The sequence below is a fragment of the Hemitrygon akajei genome, chromosome 30 (assembly GCF_048418815.1).
Source record: "Hemitrygon akajei chromosome 30, sHemAka1.3, whole genome shotgun sequence".
NCBI classification, from domain to species: Eukaryota; Metazoa; Chordata; class Chondrichthyes; order Myliobatiformes; family Dasyatidae; genus Hemitrygon; species Hemitrygon akajei.
In genome coordinates, this window is record NC_133153.1 from 8,087,449 (window position 1) to 8,106,482 (window position 19,034).

General features: G+C 39.4%; 1 protein-coding gene across 2 annotated transcripts in view; it reads right to left on the minus strand.

Annotated features, from left to right (window-relative positions):
• Positions 1-19,034, minus strand: part of cemip (cell migration inducing hyaluronidase 1) — a 196,534-nt gene that overhangs the window by 70,961 nt on the left and 106,539 nt on the right. For both annotated transcript variants that reach the window (XM_073032937.1, XM_073032938.1), the window contains exons 8-11: positions 16,373-16,468; positions 11,738-11,859; positions 10,741-10,888; positions 6,737-6,928 (exon numbers count right to left, since the gene is read on the minus strand). In XM_073032937.1, coding sequence (XP_072889038.1) covers positions 6,737-6,928; positions 10,741-10,888; positions 11,738-11,859; positions 16,373-16,468 — 558 coding nt within the window. The remainder of the gene's footprint in view (positions 1-6,736; positions 6,929-10,740; positions 10,889-11,737; positions 11,860-16,372; positions 16,469-19,034) is intronic.

A 19,034-nucleotide genomic window follows, 5' to 3' on the forward strand; every position in this document is an offset into this window, starting at 1 on the left:
ATGGTGCAATCTATGTTATATCCAGTGCTCTTAATCGTTCCCTGAAATCACACAGAGTGTATCAAATTGGCTGTAGACTGACTTCTGTGATGATGTGGGTCTCAGGAGGAAGCAAAATGGATCACCTATTCCACCTTCTGGATGAACATGGTTGTGAATGCTTCAGCCATGTGTCCATCACTGACATGCTGGGCTCCACTGTCATGGAGGATGGGGATATTGCTGTCATATCTTCTTGATTGTTGTTTAATTGTCTATCAGCATTTGCATCTAGATGTATCAGGCTGCAGAGCTTTATTGAAATTAATGGTTGTAAGATTGCTTGGTTCTGAATAGTGAATGTTGTTTTTGCTTTTTAGCATCCCATGTTTCAGCTTCACTGTGCTGTAGGTTTTATTTTCTTGGTGTGGTTTTAATGAACTTTGTTGATTTTGAAAGGAAGCTGTTTAAGTTCAGAGGAGATTAAGAGATTATGAAGGAGAAAAATCTGAAACACATGTAAATAGTTTTGAGGTTGCCAAAGAGCTCCCAACTCTGCTGAGTTCAATTGAGTTTCTTCCATTGTGGTAGAAAAATATAATAAAGGAAACAACAACATTAAGAAAAAAAAAGACACCTTGGTCACAGAGAATATTTTAGTTGTCCTACCACATCAGATCTCAAGTGCAACTGAAGCCTGAGGCATTGTACATTTCCATAGTTGTAAATGTGTTGCTTGGGTAGTTTGCCAAAAAATAACAAGGGGTTCCTTGGAATGCAGCATTTGATGGAAGAACAGGAAGGAGGAGAAAGAATGAAGGTACCTTGGCATTGGATTGAGGAATAGCGGGGGATTGAGCTCAGGGATTCATTAGCAGTATTTTTAAGGTGTTTAGGATTCCAGAACAGACAACAATATCATTGTTCAGTGGTATGTAGGAGAGTGATCAAGGGCCGGAAGATGAAAAGGAAAAGATTACTATCAGGAGATTGGCTAGAGAGGAAATGTGGGGTGATGAGAAGTAGGGCTCAGCAGGTTTTTCTGACGGGTAGAGATGCATGGTTTGGTGTTTGATATTGAGGAGAGGGATAGTGGATGAAGTATTTGGGTAATTATTTCACCAAGCTCGTCTTCCCTGTTGTTCTGGCATAAGTCACACCACAATGCCGTCAAGAGTGCCCTTCCACAGACAATCCCAGAAATAAACATTTCAAGTTTCCCTGCAATGCTTCAAACCATATGTTTTTAATGCAGAAATTATATCAGGTCACAGGGGTGACTCAACAAGTTGAATTTCCCTTGTGGTGCCAAACCACACAGAAAATGTTGTTACTACGTTATAGTCATGGAAAAATTGAAAATCAATTGCATAATGCTGAAGGAACAAAAACAGCCCAATCCACTCAATTCCCGCAATTATAGTTTAGATGCTGGCTAAGGAACCTGCCTCAAGCCCTTCAAACCAAAGTAATTCCTACTGCAAACTACCACCCTGGATTCCAGCAAGGCAGAAAACAGAAATATTTTATTATCAAGGATACTGTCATTTTTTCACTGGTCATCTGAAGGAAACAAGAACAGGTTGAATTACAGGGACTCATCAAATGGAATCACGTTGGCCACCAATTATACAACCTACCAATTTTCCCTTCTGTTGTCAGTAGGTTCAGATTTCCCACATGCTATAGACCGCATGAAACTTGGGATTAAGTTTCTATGTTATTCCTTTAATTTCAAAACTACCCCTTTATTAAAATGTAATACAAGTGAAAATTACCCTTAAATTAAGCTCCTAGTTATCCAACTTAAAGAATACTAATCATGATATGGATGTTATTGCTTTCCAAATACTCATTACTGTAAAATGTTTACTTTAACTTTTTCTAATGAATTTATGTGGTGAAAACTGTAGAAATCCTTACCTGATTCTAACTACCAATCACACTCTAAATACATGCCAAATCTGTTGCCTTATTAAGCATTGTAGGTCTCTTTTCACATGATATATTTGAACTATTAAAGTGTCAAAAGACCCCACATCCACATACCTGGCTAGCACTAATGTTGAACCAAGTGGCAATGTTAAGATGCCCTGCTCAACATCAGCCCTCCATCACTCACCAGGCCCATACTCTGAACTCTGTTGTAATCTAAGGACTCCATTGTACATCTCTGTCGTTCATGGTCCTTTAAGTGCCTGTATCATTGCTTCTTTCTCCCGGAGCTTCCAATCCAGGAAAATCTTGTATTTTCATTATGTTTTCTTATTTTCATAGATATTGAAGGAAGTCATTCAACCAAGTCTATGTCAGCTCTTAGAACAATCCCATTAATCCCATCTTCTATTTATTTCCATATAATTTAAATCAGTCCTGCTTCTCAACTCGAGGCCTTTTAGTTCTTCAAAACAATCTGCCATTCTCAAGCTGAATGATAATCTTCTACCTCAGAGTCATTTTCCTGCACTATCCCTGTACATCTTGAATCTCTGAATACTCAGAAGTCAATCCTGTTTTGAATAAATTGAACAGCTGAGCTTCCACAGCCAACTGGATTAGAGAATTCCAAAGGCTCACTATGCCCTCTGAGCAAATAATTTTTCATCTCCATTCTAAATGCCTACCCCTTATCCTCTCACATCGCAGACTCCTCAGCCAGAGGAAATATCCCCTTTTTTCCTGCCCATCAAGTCCATTACAACAGAGAACACAGCCCCAAGACCCCCAATCTCTCCTCATAAGGCAAACACATCATTCCAGGACTTCATCTAGTGAATCTTCATTGCCCCCTATGGAAAGACATTCTTCTTGGGTAAGGATACCAAAACCATACACAATATTCTAGTGTGGTCTTACCAATATTGTGCAATTGCAATGATACTTCTTCATGGTAGTCATCTTGAATTAAAGGGTAAGAGATATTTGCCCTCCCAATTATCACTACATCTGCATAATGGCCTTCAGTGGTCATTGCACATTACAAGCACACCTAGGCCATTTCAAAATCAACATTCTCTCATTATTTTACAAAAACTTTGTTTTTCTGTTATGTTCATCAAAGTGGATGGCCTTAAATTTTCCATTTTATGTTCCATCTGCCACATTTTCCTCTTTTCTCCACTCATCCAATATCCCCTTGAAATCCCTTTACATCCTACTTTCAACTAGGATGTTATTGCAGGCAAACTTGGAAATTTATTTTAATGCTTTAACTCAATCATTGATATAGACTGTGAAAATCAAGGCCTTAAGCACCAGTCTCTGATGTAACTCATTAGACAGCCTGATCCATTTATTCCCAGTATTTGCTTTCTGTCCAATAGCCAATTCTTTATCCTTGTCAATATTTAACGCTGGTTTCATGTGCGCTAACCAAACTGATCAACATCATGAAGGACTTCCCTGAAAGTCTTCTGAAAATCATTTGGTTCTTCCTTATCTATTCTACTAGTCACATCCTCAAAGAACTCCAGTTGATTAGTCAAATACAATTTTCATGAATCCAAGTTAACATCATACAATTTTAATTATTCCTTTCAAGTGCTGTAATTCCATTTGTCATTGTATATTCCAATATTTTCCTTACCACTGATGTTTGGAATCAAATGATTGTATATATAATAATCGTACAAAAACTTCATAAATAATTGGTTTGTCCTTCGCTGGAATAGAATGGATAATTAAGGGTACATTTCAGAAAACATGCAAGGACTAGGAAAATGAATGGAGGAAAATGGAAATGTGGTGGATGCAGGAGCAATAATTTGAGAATTATGAATTTCCAGGGTTCCTGAGACAGGGTAGCAACTGTCCTTTCAAAGGGTCAGCACAGGAGTAGTGGGGATGACCTTATTCTGTGCTGCCTGATTCTATAAAAACTTCAGGTCACTAGCACCTATCCTTATGTGGGGTAGCATTTACAGTTTTTTATGGCAAGCAAAATTCATTGGGGAGTAATAGACTAATGATGGAGAGGTAACTGATGTGAGACTATGCATTGAAAAGCTCCTTCTGTTTCAAAATTCAAAAAACTTTAAATGATTTAATGTAGGGTGAGGAAGAACATACGATAGAAATGAGAGCCAACTTGACTATAAAATTGATCATATTAAAGGTGATTTGTAATTCTATCTATTATTTTATTTCAAATAAAATAACAGAATAATTAGACCCAAATCTGATCGCATATTAATGGCTGGAGCATTAGGAATTCCTATCTCTAAAGTGATCTCCAGTGTGTTAAGCCCTCAATACATACATACTGTACCTTTCATTATTTGGCAATCTAACACGCCAGACTAACACAGAGAAACATTACAGTTGCCAAATATTTCCAGTCACTGAACTTTATGTATAGAAATTCCAAATTGTTAACATCTGGCACACATCAGTACATTAGCATATTCTATAAACATTTTCTGAGAACTTGGATGAATTCTTGGGATTAAACCATTTAAACTACTTGAACAATAACAGCAAAGCAGAGCTCTGCCCACTTGTTGAGATATTCAAACTCTTACACATATTTTCTGAAATGCCTGCAGTAAAAATCACTTTGACTACTGATGTGTAACAGGTGATACCCGCATCCCAGAAGAGGTTTGGATTTTGTCACTTGTTACTTTTAATTTTTCAACTAAATGATTATTTTCTTCTCATTTTTAACAACAGAAGCACATTGACATAATTAGAGAGAGACTGTTTTTGATCACAGTTGCCCATCTGGAACAGTCACTCAGTAAACCTAAGGAAATGTTAATTCTACACAGGGACTCAAAACCTTGGGTGACTTTGCATTTAGCTGTCTGCTGGTGTCTGATCTTCCCTGTCAAGAAGAGGATGTGATTAGTAGGTACAGATAAAGGAGAACTTGTGTTTGTGATGAGTTTAGATTAATGGAAGGCTTTGAATAAGGACAGGTACACAAAATGTTCAGCAGATTGGTTAACAAGGTTAGAGCACAAAGAATTTGGGGCAACATGAGAATGAATAATTGGACAGACAGCATAGTGTGGGAATCATTAGCTCCTTTTCAGGTTGGAAGGTTGTGAACAGCATAGTGATTACAATCTATATCAACGAATTGGCCAAGGGCACTGAATATATTTCCAGATTTACTGATTGTTTCCTGAACCAGGCAGGAATATGGAAATGACAGCAGATGTAAAAATGTTTTGTGGACAGCTGGATGAAAACACAGAAGATAAAATACAGGTGGAAAATATAAAGTCATCCATTTTGATGCATAAGTGTAAAGGAGGTATTTATTAAATGGTGAGAGATTCGGGAGTGTTGATGTTCAAAGAGCAGGTACAGCAAGCGACTACGAAGATAAAAGATATAATAGCTTTAATTATGAAAGAATTTGATTACAAAAATAATGAAGTCACATTGCAACTGTTAAGGACCAGAGTGAAAAAGTCTTCTGTTTAGTTTTGATCTCCTTACCAAAGAAAGAGTTTATTTGCCATAAAGTGGATCAGTTGAAGATTCACCAGGCTGTAAATTTCCAATTAAGGAGAGACTTAGCAGCCTGAGGTCTATATTCTCCCAAGAGTTTAGAAGAATGAGAGGTGATCTCATCAATTCTTACAAAATTGTTAATGGGGCTTAATGGGCTAGATTCAGCAAGAATGGTTACCCTAACTGAGTAGGAAAGGGAAGCAATGTGAGAGCAAGTATGAGGGCAATTAGGACTGAGAGGAGGAAAAAATTATCATTCATAACATGGCAACATGGCTCAGTGATGAAATTTATCCAAAATAGACGTCAGAAGTTCTCTGGGCATTGAGGATATGATGATGGTGTTGGAAGATGTAGTAGAAGATCAGCCATATCTTGAAGGATGGCAGACCAAAGCTAAAGGGGCAAGATACTTCCCAAAAGCTCAAGCCATGGTTTGGGGGTATAAACATTAGGAATGAATGAAAGAGAATTTGAAGAGATTTAAAGTAAAAGCAATGTGTATTTATACTGCATCTTTAATAAAATGATTTTGAAGCAGTTTATAGCAAATACAGAGCACAGATATCTGAGAAAATGTATATCTTCTGAAATGAAGGTACTTGTGAAAAGGGGCAATGGATTGTTTTGTAATGTCAAGATTGTTAAGCCCCATTAACAATTTTCTAAGAATCAATGAGATCCCCTCTCATTCTTCTAAATTCTAGACAAAAGATGATAGCAACTATCTTAGGATTACTGTCTTACATTAATTTAGCAGATATTTCTTACAACTGAATTCAATGGGACTACTGTACTTCCCCTGCCTAACTTGCTGCAGGCTCTGAGGGCAGCAAGCTGGGGCATCTGTAGAATTTCTACCACTATCCTGCTGGACTCCACGGGGCAATCTGCCAATGTAGTAAGGGACAGCAAATGTGGCACAGCAGAAGCTCAAAGCCAAGACCAGAATTGGAACTTGAGAATTCTAGGGAAATAGTGGATAAGTTCCTACAGATGAACTGTTGACCAACTAGAAAATCTGCCCTATTATTTCAGATTTCTTATCTTCAATTTACATCAACAATTTTGCCCTTTATTTGCAGATCTTCCCCTAGTCTACCGTGCACACTGTTCTGAGCTGATAATGGAGGAAGTAAAAGTAGCCTTCGGTGGCCAAAGCTTGCAAGGTTCACTTTTCACAAATGGTATTAGCAATATCAATGCCAGTCTTTGCTGTTGTTTGTACTCAACCACTTTACCTGGTGGAATCCCTCCAAGTTTGTTAGCTGTGTCAATTAAAATAAAATTGTACCTTCGAGCTTGACTTGATTTGCTTTGCATTCTGGACAATGTAACAGCTGAAATTCTTCAGTCTGATGCATAGAATAATCTGTGCTGGCAACAAAAATGACATCACCAGCTTTCCACGTTCTGGCATCATCTGCCAGCTCCAGAATACTGCTATTAACATGTTTATCTATGGTAACGGTCACCTTGGGCCACACTGAAACAAGAGAAACGAATGATTATGTATGCATTAAACAATTTCTTCTGTCAATTTTAAAATTGCAAAGCCGAACCAGAAGTATAGTTATATATTGATATTGTAACAATAAATACAACAGAAAAATATTTAAACATTCTTTTCTTAAATATTGACTGAATATTAAAATTCTGGATTCGGTTATCTTCCAATAACACACTTGTGCAATGGCATATTTAAATGTCAGTGGGAATATCTTTCATGCATCTTGTCTGTTTGGTTCTGTTAGGATTTTAAAACTAACATTCTTCTTATTTTTCTAAGTTCGGGTGAATATAAACCCAATCATCCTAATTTATCTTCTTATGTAAATCCTACAATCCCAGCAATAGATCTGATGGAACCTCGCTGCACTCCCCCCTTTAGCAAGATCACTCCTCCTCAGATAAGTGCACCTGCACTGAACACAACAGTCAAGATGTAATCTCACGCTTTACAGTTGTAGTAATCATTGATATACAGTAGATTGTGAATATCTTGGTCCAGCAACTATCCTTAGAACACCTCAATTATAGCTTTCTCAACTCAAAAGCAGCCAGTTTATACTACTGGGGCACTCCGTTCGTTGGGGTTGACCACGGATGTTGTATCCCATCTATCTACATGATAGGCAAGCCAGGGCAGTACGATATGGAGGGCAAACTGTTGCCATGTAGCAGCCTCCCCCTCTCTGTGCAGCTGATGAATCCAAAGGAACGGCAGACACCGAGAGAGTTTGGCACCAATGACATTGCAGGAGTTGCCAGGCAGCGTTGAACTCAGCGTAGGACTGCCTTAGGGGCTCTAGCTCTGGATTTTTCCTTGATATTTTCTCCCAGAGCCTTTCCCATCAGTGGGTATAGCAGCAAAGCAGCAGATGTTTAAGATCAGTGTTTACCCTCTCCTAGATGAGTTGCCAACCATGGCTGATGAACCTCAGCTGCCCAAAGCAAACGGTTTTAAGGTGCCAGTAACCCGCTTTTGCCCCTTCTCCTGTCAGTAGAAACAGTTCTGCCAGGCTTAGTGGCTAAGTCACATGTGAAGGCCAGTAGCTGGACTTGTTTGACAAGGCTATTTGAGATTCACACTACTGAGAGCATTTAAAAGGAAGTGGGAACTCATCCCCTCTACCAGCCACGTCTATAACAACCAGAATCTTTGTTTTCCAAATCCCCATTACATAAACACAATAATGGATTCCAGGATTTTCTCTTCTATTGATGTCAGGTCAACAGAGCCAAAGTGTCTTCTCTCCCTCCTTCATTAAGTAGTGGGGTTACGTTTGCTGTAGGAACCACTGCAGAATCCAGAGAATCCTGGAAGAAGCCAACCAGTGCTTCCATTGTGGCCACCATCAGCCCCTTCAAAACTCTGATAAGTAGCTCAGCAGGTCCTGGAAATACATTGGGTTTCCGTCCCATTAATTTCTCTAATGCTGTTTTATTAACGATAAATTCTCTGAGATTTTTTTTCACTCTTCACATAAGATCATAAGTCACAGGAGCAGAATTAACCCACTGAATCTGATCCGGTCTTTAATCATAGTTGATTTACTTTCCTCTCAATTCCATTCTCTTGACTTCTTCCTATAACCTTTGATGGCCTTGTGGTGAACTAGATATACCTGTCTGACTGCTCCTGTGGCTCCTCCCACAGACCCTGCTGACTGCTCCTGTGGCTCCTCCCACAGACCCCTGTATAAAGGCGACTGTGGGCTGCTGCTCTCCCTCATTTTCCCCAGGATGTAGTGCTGTTTATTCTTCCAGTCAATAAAAGCCGATATCTCACTTCCTAAGTCTCAGCGTGAGTTATTGATGGTGCATCAGGCCTTACTAATCAAGAACCTATCAAGCTCCTCTGTAAATACACCCGGCAACTTGGCCTCCACAGCTGTCTGTGGTCGACAGTCTTCCACTAGTTTCAGAGGATGCTGCACCATCTTCCATGCAAGTAGTGGAAGACAGTAGATGAATGTATGTAACTAGTGGAAGACTATAGATGAATGTACGTAGAACACTACAGCACAGGAGAAGGCCTTTGGCCAATGATGTTTATGCTAAGCATGATGACAATTTGGCTGCACCTGATCCGTATCCCCCATTTCCTGCATGTTCATATGCCTACCTAAAAATCCCTTGGATGCCACTATCATATCTGCTATTTTTAAAAATAAATTATTTGTATAATTTTCTTGCCATTACGATTTCTCCAGTCTGTAAGAGCGGATATTACTAGCTAAAACAGGGTAGCACAGGAAATGCTGCTGTCTTTCACCTCCAGCAACCTGGGTGCTGTCGATATCCAGTGTGCAACATACTCCAGGTGATTGCATGGTTTCTACAAGGAGCTCTGGTATCCTATTACATTTGAAAGATGTGTTAGCAGGTTAATTGTGACTGTAAGTTACCCCTAATGTAGGTGGGTGCCAATGGAGTTAAAAAGGAAGTTGTTGGGCATGCAATACTCAATGTTATAGAGAGATAAATGGAAGAATGATTGTGCTATGAGAGCTTGCCGTGTCAATGAGCCAAATGGCCTCCTTTTGTGTCATAAATATTTAAGAGACAGGACGTTTGGAACAAGGCTGTAAGTCCTACAGTATACGTGGAGTAAGGAACAGAGTTGATCTTTCAGATAAATGATCCTTCATTAGAACTGGAAAAATGAGGACTTAAGTATGTCTTGAGTTGCAGACATAAGAAGTGATGGAAAAAACCAAGGTGAAGACCAGCATTCGGAAGAGAACAGAACAGAAATAAAAAAGGTGTTTGGAACTGGGAAATGCAGGGCACATGAATTGCTAGAAATTTGAAAGAAAAGGGAATTCTGGAATCTAAATTAGAATCATAATCTTTAACTCTGCTTCAGTATTCAAGATCACAGCTGATCTTATACTTCAATACCATTTTGCTGCACTATGCCTATATTGTTGATTCCTTTAACTCCCTGAAGTCTTGATCTCTGTCTTGAATGAACACAATATAGAATTCTAAAGATTCACTACTTCCGCATGAAAAAAAATACTTTTGAGAGCCAACATACCAATCTCTTGCTGTAATTAAACATTGGGTTGTAGGCAAGGACACCTGGCTCTTTTCAAAAATTAATTAATGTGTCACCATTTCAGAACTATTTAAATGTTCTATTTTGTGCAATGTTGTGGAGTATGTCATTTTTCACGCTACATTGCAGGTGCCAAGCTTTTGCCCACTCACTCAGTTTAAGCCTCTTCGCATTTTTCTAACTATTCACATCATCCACTCCCCTTAAATTTGTGTCATTGGCACACTGTGACATTTGGCGCACTCAGTCAAATTATTGAGATGAATTGTGAAAAGCTGAGACAGATGCACTAATGCCTGCATTACTCCCTCCATGATTTGTCTCTCCAATGAGAGGGAAACAGATCGAGAGCATCAAATGCAACACAAGATTGGAAGAGCAGCAAGTGAGCTAATATTTCACCAGATTTATATTTATGAGATGGAACAGAAAACCAAGGCACCATGGAGAGAACAACTTATTCAAATTGCTAGATGGCAAGAGGAGGAGTTGTGACAGATGGCAGAATCTTGTTGAAAGTGGCAGCAATTACAGAAGATGATCTGTTGAATGTGAAGGCTGGTAGGAAGGAAGGTGAAGATAAAGATGAATAAGTAATTATTTCTCACATATATAAAAGGTTTGTATGGAATTAGCTTAAATATGGCTTTAATAATATTGACATAAAACAGTTTCATAGTAATTTTCAGGATCTAGTCATGCTATAAAAGATAATCAGACCTAGAACACACCTGGTTTACCACAAAGAAAGCGTACTTTGTAGTTATGGCAGATCCCATTAACCTGGTCCTTGTTGAGGCAAACAAATCCATAGTCCAGATCATGCTTATGAAAAACCTGTGCTGTTAGACTGGCTGGAATTCCATCAACTGTCGCAACCTAAAAAAAAGGAGGGAAATTATTATTAGCACATTTCTAAAGATAACTTCCTGATCTCTGGTAAAATATGCAGTTGTGCTCAAGTCATCTACACCTGCAACTTTCTAATTTTCTGAGATTAGTGTTAGCTCAGGGGCAACATTTTCCAATTGCTACATTTTACTCATGAACGAACAGCCTCTAGGCTACTACCTCTTGTCAATTTCTCACCTGCGTACTGGGATCTAAATAAAGATTTGGAATTGAAAAATCTCAAATTTCATTTTTGGAGCTGTATTGAGTTTCTAACTTCCACCCACTAGAACTTCATGCAAAGTAAAAATCAAGTCAGATAAAAAAAACCCTCTAAATCCAGCTCTAGTTGTGAAATGAATAGAAACAGTCCAAGCTTAAACCTTTGGTTTAAAATCTAATTTCCCAGATTCGTCTGCAAATTTACTAAGCATGAATTTAATTTCATAGCTTTTCAATAGCTTTATCCTCCTGTCCAATTTGGTTTGACATTCTGAAGACCATTAATGGCACAATTCACACAGAAACACATTACAGCAGAATCTTCTCACAAATTTGAACCTGAAAATATGAAGTTAATTAGATTTTATATATTAATATCCCAACCAGTAGTGGAGCATGATTGGATTTGGGTACTTCACTAATTGGAATTGGTTTTGTAAAATAAATGTTTTCATTAAAGAGCTAACCAGTCATCACAATTTCCTGTTTATCAACTGTAGGTTTTAATAATAACCAGCTTCAATTTCTTACATCTCTCAACACTGGGGAACTGGTATGACAAGTTGAAAGCACTGAACTACACTGAAAGAATGACTAATAGACCTGAGGATTTACCTGCATATCAATTGGACTCTCACAGATTTTTTCAGGGAAAGAGGCTTTCAAGTCTGTCAGTTTTTCCCAATCTCCTGTACCTCGCTCATCATCACGATTAAACCACGCAGTCCACTCCACATCTGTAAACAAGAAGAGGAAAAAATGTTCAGATGGTAAATATAATCCTACAAATAGAATGTTACACATATTAATGGATGAAAAAGGAGGAATGTTTTAATATTGCACTCAGGTGGTTGCAATCCTTTTCACTGTCTTGAACCTGCAATCTTTAGGGAACTTTCTGTTACTTACAAGCAATCTAGGGCTTGCTGTTTCATGTCCTCAGCTGATGATAAGTCAAAGTGACCCTAAAATTATAACAGTCTATAGTATTAACATAAACTCAGCAACCATGAAGTAAACAGGCCACTTTGAACTTATTTCCTGAAACTTAATTACTATAAATCACTTCACATTGGACACCAATGGTATTAGCCAGAAAACTAGTAGTCAACCATATACAGTGCCTTGAAAAAGTATTCAGCCCCCAATTCTTTGTGCGTATAAATGAGTATTACAGACAGGAATTTTGATCAATTTAACTGAGAATTTTTATTTGTGAATCACATGCTCCTATTTGTTCTCAGCAGAACCCAAAAAACAGGGAAAGCGTAAAGCATGAAAATCTAAAAATTCAAATACTGAAATGTCAGCAGTTCAAAGGTATTCAACCCCTTTGCTCAGTACTTAGTTGAAGCACTTCTCACAGGTATTACAGCCAGTAGTCTTTTTTGGATAAGTCTCTATTAGCTTTGCACAATGTGATTGAGCAAGATTTTCCCATTCCTCCTTACAAAATTGATCAAGCTGTGCCAGGTTAGTTGTGGAGCGGCAGTGAACAGCAATCTTAAGGTCTTGCTGGAGATGTTTGATTGGGATAAGGTCAGGACTCTGACTAGGCCACTCAAGGACATCAATTTTCTTCATCTGAAGCCACCCCATGGTTGCTTGGCAGTGTGCTTTGGGTCGTTGTCAGGCTGAAGGATCAGTTTCCTCCCCAGCTTAAGCTTTCTGGCAGAGAATAGCAAATTTTTATCCAGGATCTCTCTGTATTTCCATCAGTCCTTGATGCACCATCAATAACTCTTTCTGAGACATGAAGGCAAGATATCGGCTTTTATTGACTGGAAGAAAGAACAAGCAGTAGTTGACCACCATACTACATCCTGGAGACTGAGGGCCGGGCTCAGGCCTCAATCGCCTTTATACCTGGGGTCTGTGGGAGGAGCCACAGGAGCAGTCAGCAGGGGGCGTGTCCAGACAGGTATATGTAGTTCACCACATTCACCCCCCCTGTGTTTTAAAAGAGAGTCCCCATGGGGCAAAGTTTCTTACAAGTATATTTACAGGTTAAGTCTATCAGGTGGTTGTATCTGTCGCTGTGATCTATGTAGCACCGGCTGTGATTGCACCGGAGACGGTGGTTGTGCTGGTTCTGGCCTAACTGAAGGTGTCAGCCCACTAGGCGTCAGTGATCCCTCATGTGTGTGCGAGGCGCCTGGTATATGCGTGTACGAGATGCCCGGTATAGGAGTGTCGTGAGGAGTCTGTGTAGGGCTCGGTGTGCGCGGTGTCACCTCGGGTACAGGGTTCATAGTTACCGTGGAGTGTTCAGGGTGACCCTCGAGAGGAGAATTTGGTGCATAACAGCGGGTTCAGTTGCACTAACCTCCTCCAAGTATGATTGGAAGCATGCAAGCCAGAGTTCAAAGGCAAGAGCTGCTCCAGGGGCTTGGGGGTCCAAATCCAATCTTTCCAGACGTAAAATGCTTTCCATGTTTTAAAACTTCCAGTCAATAAAATTGATGCACCATCAATAACTCTCTCTGAGACGTGAAGGTGAGATATTGGTTTTTATTGACTGGAAGAAAGAACAAGTAGTAGTTGACCACCATACTACATCCTGGAGACTGAGGGCCGGGCTCAGGCCTCAATCGCCTTTATACCTGGGGTCTGTGGGAGGAGCCATAGAAGCAGTCAGCAGGGGGCGTGTCCAGACAGGTATATGTAGTTCACCACAGTCCTGATCAGATTTCCAGTCCCTACTAATGAAAAGCATCCTCATAGGATGATGCTACCTCCACCTTACTTTACAGTAGAGATAGTGTTACCTGGCTGACGTGCGGTGTTAGATTTTTATAACACATACCAGTTACTGGTGAGGCCGAAAAATTTCACTTAAGTCTCACCCAACCACAAAATCTTCTTCCACATCTTTACAGTATCTTCTATGGTGGTGCTAGAAAGTTCATGAACCTTGTAGATTTTTTTCTATTTCTGCATAAATATGACCTAAAATATGATCAAATCTTAAAGCAAGTCCTAAAACTAGATAAAGAGAACCCAATTAAATAAATAACACAAAAACATTATACTTGTTAATTTATTTATTGAGAAAAATGATCCAATATTACATATATTTGTTGGAAAAAGTACGTGAAACTCTGGAGTAATGCCTTCGACAAAAGCTATTTCGAGACAGGTGTTCCAATCAATGAGATGAGATTGGTAGTGTATGTTGTAGAAGTGCCCTGCCTATAAAAATGACACAGAGTCAGGTTAACCACTGAACCTGCTCTTCTCAAGAAAGATCTATTTATGTTCACCATGCCTTGATCAAAACAACTTTCAGAGGACCTTAGAAGAAGATTTGTAGAGCTGCATCAAGCTGGAACAGGCTACAAAAGCATCTCTAAAGATCTGAGTGTTCATCTGACTACAAAAGAGAAACTGGAGGAATCTCAGTACTGCTGCTACTCTCCTTAGGAATGGGCATCCTGCAAAGATCACATCAAATGCACAATGTGCAACGCAGAAGGAGGTGAAAAAGAACACAAGGATAACAACAAAAGACCTGCAGAAATCTCTAGAACTTGCTAAAGTCTCTGTTCATGTGTCAACTACAAGAAAAGCACTGAACAAGAATGGTGTTCATGGAAGGACACGCAAAAGAAACCAGTGCTCTCCAAAAAAATCATTGCTGCACATCTCAAGTTTGCAAAAGGCCACCTGGATATTCTATAATGCTTCAGGGAAATGTTCTGTGGACAGATGAGACAAAAGTTGAACTTTCTGGCAAAAATGCACATTGCTATATTTGGAGGGAAAAGGGCACTGCCCATCAACACCAAAATCTTGTCCTAACCGTGAAGCATGATGGAAGGAGCATCATGGTTTGGGGCTGCTTTACTGCCTCGGGGTCTGGACAGCTTGCAATTGTTGAGGGAACAATTAATTCAAAATTGTATCAAGACCTTTTACAGCAGAATGTCAGGGTAGCAGTCTGTCACCTGAAGCTTAATAGAAGTTGCATGATGCAACAAAACAATGATCCGAAACACAAGAGTAAATCAACACCAGAATGGCTTAAAAAGAAGAAAATTCATGTTTTGCAAAGGCTGAATCAAAGTCCTGAACTTAATCCTATAGAAATGTTGTAGAAGGGCCTGAAGCAAACATTTCATGCAAGGAAGCCCACCAACATCCCAGAGTTGAAACAGCTTTGTAAGGAGGAATGACCTAAAATTCCTTGAAGCTGATGTGCAGGACTGATCAACTGTTAACCGGAAATGCTTGGTTGAAGTTATTTTTGTACAAGGGGTCACACCAGTTACTGAAAGCAAAGGTTCACATACTTTTTCCAACATGTAATATTGGATCATTTTTCTTAATAAGTAAATAATTAAGTATAACGTCTTTGTGTTATTTATTTAATTGGTTTCTCGTTACCTAGCTTTAGGACTTCCATGAAGATCTGATCACATTTTAGGTCATATTTATGCAGAAATAGAGAAAATTCTACAGGGTTCATGAACTTTCTACACCACTGTAAGTGGCACTTTGCAAAGTCTTTATGTGCACAAATATTCTTTTCTTTTGTGGGACGTGTGGTGTAAATCTCTACTGTGAAAAAAGGAGCATGAGATTCACAAATAAAAATTCTCAGTTATATTGATCGAAATCCCTGGTTGTAACACTTACTTATGTGAACGGGAGGTGGGGGTGGCTAAATAATTTTGCAAGGCACTGTAGTATCTCCAATTTCATATGTCCCAAACTCCTGTGTTGGATCCTCTCAAAAATCTTCTGGAAATCCAAATAGACCACATGCACTGGTTTCCCCTATCTACTCTACTATTCAGTTTCAAGACCGTGTAGCTGGACTCTCTTTTGTTTGGGATAGCACAGATGTTACATGTCACTTATTAGATAATCCAAAACCAGTTCTTCGTTGAACTAACTTGCATCAAGCACCATTGTCTGTTCTTGTTGAATTAGATCCCAGTGAACTGACATATTAATTAAAAGAGTACTTGACTCTTATTTTCAAATCTTTCATAACCATGTCCCTACTAAAATTGTTTGGGACTTTGCAATTTCACAATATTGGTTAGGACTCTGCCATGAAGATAAATGAGATACATTATACCTTGGTTAAATTTCATAGACAACCTCTTTCAAAATCCTAACTTCAGTTATTGCAATGTGAGCTTATCTGGATCATACTATAATATATGAAATGCTGTCAAAGACTTTGAAATGTGAGCATTTGCTTTGAAATACTAATTAACCTTGTCATTGTGTTATTATTACCTTGGACCCACTCACTTACTGAACCAACAGTAAAGTGATCTCCGCCTGGGGACTGGAAAAGTTTAAACACTTTTGCAGCTGCAGATCCTCTGGCACCTGTGGGATACAAACAAGAGCAATAGGATTTAGCTTTAAATGATGCTTCATTCTTAGAAAGGTTTTTTTCATGTTAATTTTTTAATAGACATTCCAGAAGCGGAAAAAAAATGTTCCAGGAAATTACAGAACACTTTTGAGAAATAGAGTTTGAATGTTCATGGAGATTTTCTTGTCATACTGTCTCTCTAAGGGTTGCACCAATCTTGTGCTGAAGTTCCAGAGGGGTTCACTGGTAATTCAGGGGATGTCTGTGCAGGTTCCCAATGTTTCAGCTATGATGTAGCTCATAGAACTGGGGTATGTAGCAAGGTTCTACCTGTGCATTGGGGGTCTAGCCTGATTTTTATGGGTACTATACTCTGGATATAAGTATGGTGGCATGACTGACCAGCAGATAAATAGAATATCATCACTGTAAACACCATCAGCAAGCAGTGTGTACATACTCAGCATATCATTTAGGCTTCATTTACTTTAGTGATTAGAACACAATATGGCCCTAGCAAAAAAATTATAATGAATCTACAGAACAGCACAACTACAGATAAAAAGGTGAAAAGTTTAAGGGGAACATGGGGTCATGAGAGTGCCAGCGCAAGTGATGCATGTCAGCATACTGAACCATAGATATTGTGAAAATTAAACACATAGCTTATCCACCATTTTGTGTGTGCTGCTCAAGATGTCCAGCATCTGCAGAATCTATTGTGTGTATGAAATATATCCCCTGCCTGCTCATAAAATCTTATCCTTTACCATATCAAGGTGGATTAAAATAATAACATAGTGTGTGATTCTTAATGGGAATCTGTTTCAGAGCACATCACAAAGTGCAGTCATATCCAACATAGATCTTAAATGTAAAAAGTAAACTGGAGAAACTCAGTGGGTTAGGCAGCTACTGCAGAGGGTAATGGACTATCACCATTTCAGGCCAGTATAAAGAGGTGAAGGGGAGGAGTAGGACAAGAGCTCGCAGCTGACAGATGAATCCAGATCAGGTGGATGATTGGTAAATGGAGTCACCTTCAGCTCAACCAACACACACAAAATGCTGGTGTAACACAGCCAGGCAGCATCCATAAGGAGAAGCACTGTCGACGTTTCAGGCCGAGACCTGTGTCTCTAGTTGTTCAATAGATCCAAAGACCTCTGGGCCCTCTGCAGTTTCTGCATCCTGGACAATGCTCTATTTACACAAATTTTGAGAGGTTGAAATCCTTCTTCAATATTTAAAAGGAATGATCCTCAAGTTCTGGCATCAGTTTACTTTTTTGCTACTGACTACAGCCGAGGTACCACATATCTGGTGAGGATGTAATGAAGGTTTTCATTCCGCCCAACTGCCTGCTTTGGTCCTGTATACTTGTCTTAGACCATAAGACATAGAAGCAGAATTAGGCCATTCGACCCATCAGACCTATTCCATCATGGTTGATTTATTATCCTTTTCAACCCCATTCTCCTGCCTCTCCCAATAACCTTCGATGCCTTGACTAATCAAGAGCCTATCAATCTCAGCTTTAAGTATACCCAGTGACTTGGCCCCCAAAGCCATCTATGGCAATGAATTCCACAGATTCACCACCCTCCAGCTAAATAAATCGCTCCTCATCTCTGTTCTAAAGGACGTACTTGTATTCTGAGGCTGTGTCCTCTGGTCCGAGAGCCCTCCACTATATGAAGCATCCTCTTCATGCTTATTCTATCTAGGCTTTGAATATTTCAATAACATCTTCTCTCATTCTTCCAGTGAGCACATGCCCAGTGCCATCAACACTCCTCACATGTTAACCTTTTCATTCCCAGAATCATTCTTGTGAACCTCCTCTGAACCCTCTCCAATAACAGCACATCTAAATTTAGAAAAGGGGCCCAAAACTACTCATAATATTCCAAGTGCAGTCTGACCAATGCCTGACAAAACCTCAGGAAGACATCTTCACTTTTATATTCTAGTTCTCTTGAAATGAATGCTAACATTGCATTTTCCTTCCTTACCATTGACTCAACTTACAAGTTAACCTTTAGGGAATCCTGCATGAGGACTCCCAAGTCCCCTTGCAGCTCTGATTTCTGAATTTTCTCCCCATTCAGCAAATAGTAAACACTTTTATTCCTTCTATCGAAGTGCAAGACCATACACTTCCCTACACTATATTCCATCTGCTTCTACTTTGCCTATTCTCCTAATCTGTCTAGGTCCTTCTGCAGACTTACTGCTTCCTCAACACTACCTGCCCCTCTACGAAATTTCATACAGCCCACAAACTTGGCCACAAAGCCATCAATTCCATCATCATAATCAATGACATATAACGTGAAAAGAACTGGTCCTAACATTGACCTCTGCTGAACACCACTAGTCATCGGCAGCCAACCAGAAAGCGCCTCCTTTATTCCCACTCTTTGGAGTCTGCAAGTCAGCCGATCTTCAATCCATGCTAGTATCGTTCCTGTAATACTATGGGCTCTTGTTTAGCAGCCTTCTATGTGGCACCTTGCCTCCGGCTTCTTTAAATCCAAGTAACTCTTCTTTGTCTATCCTGCCTGTTACTTCCTC